The sequence below is a fragment of the Centropristis striata genome, chromosome 23 (assembly GCF_030273125.1).
Source record: "Centropristis striata isolate RG_2023a ecotype Rhode Island chromosome 23, C.striata_1.0, whole genome shotgun sequence".
Lineage (NCBI taxonomy): Eukaryota > Metazoa > Chordata > Actinopteri > Perciformes > Serranidae > Centropristis > Centropristis striata.
The window spans coordinates 145,055-152,335 of record NC_081539.1 but is presented as its reverse complement, the minus strand read 5'-3'; the positions used below and the strand labels follow the sequence as shown (position 1 = coordinate 152,335).

Sequence of the window (7,281 nt, the reverse complement as noted above, 5' to 3'; positions counted from 1 at the left end):
GTGTGTGTGTGTGTGTGTGTGTGTGTGTGTGTGTGTGTGTGTGCAGCTTCCTGGACCGTCTGGACGCCGTCAGGAGGACGGACTACACGCCTACTGACCAGGTAACGTATCGACCAATGAGCTGTCAGCATTGGGTGTGACCTCACAGTGACATCATCATGTGACCTCACAGTGACATCATCACTCTACCCCCCCCCCAGGACCTGCTGCGCTGCAGGGTGCTGACCTCGGGGATCTTTGAGACTCGCTTCCAGGTCGACAAGGTCAACTTCCAGTAAGACCCCTCCCCTTTTATTCACTTTATTATTATTATTATTATTATTATTATATAATTTCATTATTATTTTTTATTTTATTATTATTAGTAGTAAGTTATTCTTATTATATTTATTATTATTTTATTTATTAATATTTTTTTAATGTATTATTATTATTTAATAATAATAATTACAGGAAACATTAAAATGTGCTGAATCATCAGAATTTGTCAAAATACTGAGATCAAATGTCCCATAGAACTCAATGAGAAAAGCTCTGAACTTTATTCTGTTAATGAACCAACTGACTGACCCATAGAGACCTATGAGAACACAGACGCCTTCACAATAAAAGCCCACAGAAATCTGTTTCAGTACCTTTATCTCAGTCGTTTAACAAAATAAAAGCCTGGAAACAGGAAACGGGTGTACCAGAGCTCCTACAAAGTAAAATAACTAAATTCTAGCAGGAAGTGAAGATATATATATATATTTTTTTTTAGATTTTTTTTTGGGCATTTTACATGCTTTATTGAAAGCGCGAGACAGATAGAAAGGGGGTGACAGGTCAAAGGGAGCCCAGGCCGGACTCGAACCCGGCTCCGGACTGAAGCCTCTATACACGGGGCGCCTGAGTAACCCACTACGCTACGGACCACCCCCAAGGGCAGATATTTATTATGAAACTCCAGCAAACATCAACATTTCATCTGAAACGTTTCTTTTAAAAACCCCACACTAACCTCTACCTGTCTGTCTCTCTACCTGTCTGTCTGTCTGCATGTCTGTCTCTCTCTCTGCCTGTCTGTCTGCCTGTCTCTCTCTCTCTCTGCCTGTCTGTCTGTCTGTCTGTCTCTCTACCTGTCTGTCTGTCTGTCTGTCTGCATGTCTGTCTCTCTACCTGTCTGTCTGTCTGCATGTCTGTCTCTCTCTGCCTGTCTGTCTGTCTCTCTCTCTGCCTGTCTCTCTCTCTCTGCCTGTCTGTCTGTCTGTCTGTCTGTCTGTCTGTCTGTCTGTCTCTCTCTGCCTGTCTGTCTGTCTGTCTGTCTCTCTCTCTCTGCCTGCCTGTCTGTCTCTTTCTCTACCTGTCTGTCTCTTTCTCTACCTGTCTGCCTATCTGTCTCTCAGTATGTTTGATGTTGGCGGGCAGCGAGATGAACGCAGGAAGTGGATTCAGTGCTTCAACGGTAACAAAAACACAATAAGACCTGTCTCTCTGCTGTCCTGTCTCTCTGCTGTCCTGTCTCTCTGCTGTCCTGTCTCTCTGCTGTCCTGTCTCTCTGTTGACCTGTCTCTCTGCTGTCCTGTCTCTCTGCTGTCCTGTCTCTCTGTTGACCTGTCTCTCTGCTGTCCTGTCTCTCTGCTGTCCTGTCTCTCTGTTGACCTGTCTCTCTGCTGTCCTGTCTCTCTGCTGTCCTGTCTCTCTGTTGACCTGTCTCTCTGCTGTCCTGTCTCTCTGCTGTCCTGTCTCTCTGTTGACCTGTCTCTCTGCTGTCCTGTCTCTCTGCTGTCCTGTCTCTCTGTTGACCTGTCTCTCTGCTGTCCTGTCTCTCTGTTGACCTGTCTCTCTGTTGACCTGTCTCTCTGCTGTCCTGTCTCTCTGTTGACCTGTCTCTCTGCTGTCCTGTCTCTCTGCTGTCTTGTCTCTCTGTTGACCTGTCTCTCTGCTGTCCTGTCTCTCTGCTGTCCTGTCTCTCTGCTGTCCTGTCTCTCTGTTGACCTGTCTCTCTGCTGTCCTGTCTCTCTGCTGTCTTGTCTCTCTGCTGTCCTGTCTATCTGCTGTCTTGTCTCTCTGTTGACCTGTCTCTCTGTTGACCTGTCTCTCTGCTGTCCTGTCTCTCTGTTGACCTGTCTCTCTGCTGTCCTGTCTCTCTGCTGTCCTGTCTCTCTGTTGACCTGTCTCTCTGCTGTCCTGTCTCTCTGCTGTCCTGTCTCTCTGCTGTCTTGTCTCTCTGCTGTCCTGTCTCTCTGCTCTCTCTGCTGTCTTGTCTCTCTGCTGTCCTGTCTCTCTGCTGTCTTGTCTCTCTGTTGACCTGTCTCTCTGCTGTCCTGTCTCTCTGTTGACCTGTCTCTCTGTTGACCTGTCTCTCTGCTGTCCTGTCTCTCTGCTGTCCTGTCTCTCTGCTGTCTTGTCTCTCTGCTGTCCTGTCTATCTGCTGTCTTGTCTCTCTGTTGACCTGTCTCTCTGCTGTCCTGTCTCTCTGCTGTCTTGTCTCTCTGCTGTCCTGTCTCTCTGCTGTCTTGTCTCTCTGTTGACCTGTCTCTCTGCTGACCTGTCTCTCTGCTGTCCTGTCTCTCTGCTGACCTGCCTCCTGCCTACCTGTCTCACCCTCAGACGTGACGGCCATCATCTTCGTGGCGGCCAGCAGCAGTTACAACATGGTGATCAGAGAAGATAATTCGACCAATCGGCTCCGAGAGTCTCTGGACCTCTTCAGGTCCATCTGGACCAACAGGTGCTCTGATTGGCTGGGGTTAACTCTCTCTGCTCTCTGATTGGCTGGGGTTAACTCTCTCTGCTCTCTGATTGGCTGGGGTTAACTCTCTCTGCTCTCTGATTGGCTGGGGTTAACTCTCTCTGCTCTCTGATTGGCTGGAGTTAACTCTCTCTGCTCTCTGATTGGCTGGGGTTAACTCTCTCTGCTCTCTGATTGGCTGGGGTTAATCCTCTCTACTCTCTGGTTGGCTGGAGTTAACTCTAGCTGCTCTCTGATTGGCTGCAGGTTCCTGAAGACCATCTCAGTGATCTTGTTCCTGAACAAACAGGACGTTCTCGCCGACAAGATTCTGGCGGGAAAATCCAAACTGGAGGATTATTTCCCCGAATACACAAACTACGAGGCTCCTTCTGAAGGTACACACTCACAACTACACACAACTACACAAACGACCAGGCTCCTTCTGAAGGTACACACTCACAACTACACACAACTACACAAACGACCAGGCTTGCTCACCCTCTCCTCCTCTCTTGACTCACTCTGTCCTCTCACTCCTCGGAAAGCGTGCAAGTCCTCCCCTGCCCCGTGGCTGTGGGACTCTGTGGAGCCACCAGAGCTCCCCTACGGGCAGCAGAACGGAAGTGGCAGAAAACTAAACACCCTGAAGACCTACGCAACTACCAATCTCTTCTTGCCACCTTCTCATCTTTCATCTCAGCTGAAAAAAGATCTTTCTATCAGACCAAGATCCAATCCTCATTCTCCAACCCCAAGAAGCTCTACTCCATCTTTACAAACCTCCTGGTCCCTCCAACCCCCCCTCCTACCTCCTCCCTCCTACTGACCCACTTTGTCAACCACTTCCTGAAAAAGATTGAGGACATACGCTCGTCATTTACCCATCCAGTCTCACAACCTGCCTCTCCTCCCTCCCCATCAGCGTCTCCCTCCCTCTCAGCATTCACTCCACTGTCTCCTCCTCAAGTGCTCAGCCTTGTAACCTCTGCCCGTCCTACCACTTGTCAGCTGGATCCTATTCCCTCCCACCTGTTTCAGTCTATTGCTCCGGATCTCCTCCCGTTCCTCTCCCATCTTATCAACACTTCCTTGACTACTGGCTGCTTTCCTAACTCTCTGAAGGAAGCAAGGGTGAATCCTCTCCTAAAGAGATCCACCCTCGACCTCCTTAGTGGACAACTACAGACCCGTCTGTAACAACAGAGACTGCCCTTCTCGCTGTGACTGAACAGCTTCACAAGGCGAAGGCGGCCTCTCTCATCTGTGCTGGTTCTACTGGACCTTTCTGCAGCTTTCGACACTGTGGATCACCAGATCCTCATCTCCACCCTTCACCACCTGGGAGTATCTGGCTCTGTTTCAGAACCCTGTCCACTCACCACCGGGGTCCCTCAAGGCTCTGTCCTTGGTCCGCTCCTCTTCTCGATTTACACCAGCTCCTTTGGCTCCCTCATCCACTCGCATGGCTTCTCCTACCATAGCTATGCCGACGACACCCAGCTAATCTTCTCATTTCCCCAGTCTGAAACACGTGCAGCAGCACGTATCTCTGCATGTCTGGCCGACATCTCCCAGTGGATCCTCGCACCTCCTCAAACTCAACCTGGGAAAGACTGAGCTACTTTACCTCCCAGGGAAGGGCTCTGACCTCTGACCTCCACATCACTGTCCAGAACACAGTGGTTGTCTCCACAGAAACCACCAAAAACCTTGGCGTAACTCTTGACAACCAACTGTCCCTCTCAACAAACATCACCGCCACCACCAGATCTTGCAGATTCTTGCTACATAACATCAGGAGAATCCGCCCGTTTCTCACCCAGAAGGCAGCTCAGGTCCTGGTCCAGGTCATCTCACGCCAGACTTTTCTCTGTCTTGGCTCCCAAATGGTGGAACGAGCTTCCCACCGACATCAGGACCTCAGACAGCCTGGACATCTTCCGCCAGGCTGAAGACCTATCTCTTCCAACAATACCTCGGTTAAGTCATGGTCACCTAACATATATATAAAAAAAAAAAAAAAAAAGCTCTTACTCTTCTTTTCTTCTTTAACATATAGCACTCCTGTAGCAATGACAGTTAGCTCTTAAAGTTATGTACTTACTTGATTCCTGTGGTCTATGTCTAGTACCATCAGGTTGAATCACTTATTGTAAGTCACTTTGGACAAAAGCGTCTGCTAAATGACATGTAATGTAATGTAATTAATGTGTGTGTGTGTGTGTGTGTGTGTGTGTGTGTATGTACCTGTGTGTGTGTGTGTGTGTGTGTACCTGTGTGTGTATGTACGTGTGTGTGTGTGTGTGTATGTACCTGTGCGTGTGTGTGTGTGTATGTACCTTTGTGTGTGTGTGTGTGTGTGTGTGTATGTACCTGTGTGTGTGTACCTGTGTGTGTGTGTGTGTGTGTGTGTATGTACCTGTGTGTGTGTACCTGTGTGTGTGTGTGTGTGTATGTACCTGTGTGTGTGTACCTGTGTGTGTGTGTGTGTATGTACCTGTGTGTGTGTGTGTGTGTGTATGTACCTGTGCGTGTGTGTGTATGTACCTTTGTGTGTGTGTATGTACCTGTGTGTGTGTGTATGTACCTGTGGGTTGTGTGTATGTACCTGTGTGCGTGTGTGTGTATGTATGTACCTGTGTGTGTGTGTGTGTGTATGTATGTACCTGTGTGTGTGTGTGTGTGTGTGTATGTACCTGTGTGTGTGTGTGTGTGTAGTGTCTCCAGATCCTGATGAAGACCCCAGAGTGACTCGAGCAAAGTTCTTCATTAGAGACGAGTTCCTGGTAAATATCACTGACCTGTCTCTCTGGTACCTGTCTGTCTCTGACCTGTCTGTCTGGTACCTGTCTGTCTCTCAGAGGATCAGCACGGCTAGTGGTGATGGGAAATATTACTGCTATCCTCACTTCACCCGTCTCTCTGTTACCTGTCTGTCTCTGTTACCTGTCTGTCTCTAACCTGTCTGTCCCTCTGACCTGTCTGTCTGGTACCTGTCTGTCTCTGTTACCTGTCTGCCTCTAACCTGTCTGTCCCTCTGACCTGTCTGTCTCTGACCTGTCTGTCTCTGACCTGTCTGTCTCTGACCTGTCAGTCTGTTACCTGTCTGTCTCTGTTACCTGTCTGTCTCTGACCTGTCTGTCTGGTACCTGTCTGTCTGGTACCTGTCTGTCTCTGTTACCTGTCTGCCTCTAACCTGTCTGTCCCTCTGACCTATCTGTCTGGTACCTGTCTGTCTCTGTTACCTGTCTGACTCTAACCTGTCTGTCTCTGACCTGTCTGTCTGGTACCTGTCTGTCTCTGTTACCTGTCTGACTCTAACCTGTCTGTCTCTGACCTGTCTGTCTGGTACCTGTCTGTCTCTGTTACCTGTCTGACTCTAACCTGTCTGTCTCTGACCTGTCTGTCTGGTACCTGTCTGTCTGGTACCTGTCTGTCTGGTACCTGTCTGTCTCTGTTACCTGTCTGACTCTAACCTGTCTGTCTCTGACCTGTCTGTCTGGTACCTGTCTGTCTGGTACCTGTCTGTCTCTGTTACCTGTCTGACTCTAACCTGTCTGTCTCTGACCTGTCTGTCTGGTACCTGTCTGTCTGGTACCTGTCTGTCTCTGTTACCTGTCTGACTCTAACCTGTCTGTCTCTGACCTGTCTGTCTGGTACCTGTCTGTCTCTGTTACCTGTCTGTCTCTGACCTGTCTGTCTGGTACCTGTCTGTCTGGTACCTGTCTGTCTGGTACCTGTCTGTCTCTGTTACCTGTCTGACTCTAACCTGTCTGTCTCTGACCTGTCTGTCTGGTACCTGTCTGTCTCTCAGAGGATCAGCACGGCCAGTGGCGATGGGAAACATTACTGCTACCCTCACTTCACCTGCGCCATCGACACTGAAAACATTCGCCGCGTCTTCAACGACTGTCGTGACATCATCCAGCGGATGCACTTGAGGCAGTACGAGCTGCTCTGATTGGCTGCTGGGAGTCATGTGACCTGAGGCAGTACGAGCTGCTCTGATTGGCTGCTGGGAGTCATGTGACCTGAGGCAGTACGAGCTGCTCTGATTGGCTGCTGGGAGTCATGTGACCTGAAGAAGCTAACGGCTAACCTAGAAGCTAATGTGATATCTAATGCTGATATATTTACTCTATTGATGACTGCAGCTGTTATTGATTATTGATTAGGAGTGTAGGATGAGTGTCCCTGTGAGCTGCAGCAGGGGGTTGTGGGTAGTGTAGTTCTGATGCAGGATGTGTAGTTTATATGGGAGGGGGCGGGGCTTAGCACACTAAAGACTTTAAATATATTTTTTCATGTTTCTGAACTCATTAAAGTACATTATTATTATTATTATTAATAAGAGGAGCTCTTCCCTGATTGGCTGCTGTAGATTTGTTTATGTCTGTTTGTTTGTTAGTTGGATTTTATAAAATTAAATATTTATAACTGCGGCTCAAAAACCTTAAATAGTGATATTAAAGAATTCTTATGTCAAATATTTGATTTATTGTGTTTTTTAAGTTCTTAGGTGTGTCAGACCAAACACACACACACACACACACACACACACAGTA

The 7,281-nt window shown here is 48.4% G+C and overlaps 1 protein-coding gene across 2 annotated transcripts in view; it reads left to right on the top strand.

Moving 5' to 3' along the window:
• LOC131962434 (guanine nucleotide-binding protein G(olf) subunit alpha-like) overlaps window positions 1-7,183 on the top strand; it is a 14,391-nt gene extending 7,208 nt beyond the window's left edge. For both annotated transcript variants that reach the window (XM_059327434.1, XM_059327435.1), the window contains 7 exons: window positions 47-101; window positions 201-274; window positions 1,386-1,444; window positions 2,593-2,713; window positions 2,981-3,111; window positions 5,435-5,502; window positions 6,531-7,183. In XM_059327434.1, the coding sequence (XP_059183417.1) occupies window positions 47-101; window positions 201-274; window positions 1,386-1,444; window positions 2,593-2,713; window positions 2,981-3,111; window positions 5,435-5,502; window positions 6,531-6,677 (655 nt within the window). In that variant the 3' untranslated portion in view covers window positions 6,678-7,183. The remainder of the gene's footprint in view (window positions 1-46; window positions 102-200; window positions 275-1,385; window positions 1,445-2,592; window positions 2,714-2,980; window positions 3,112-5,434; window positions 5,503-6,530) is intronic.
• The last annotated feature ends 98 nt before the right edge of the window (window positions 7,184-7,281 follow it).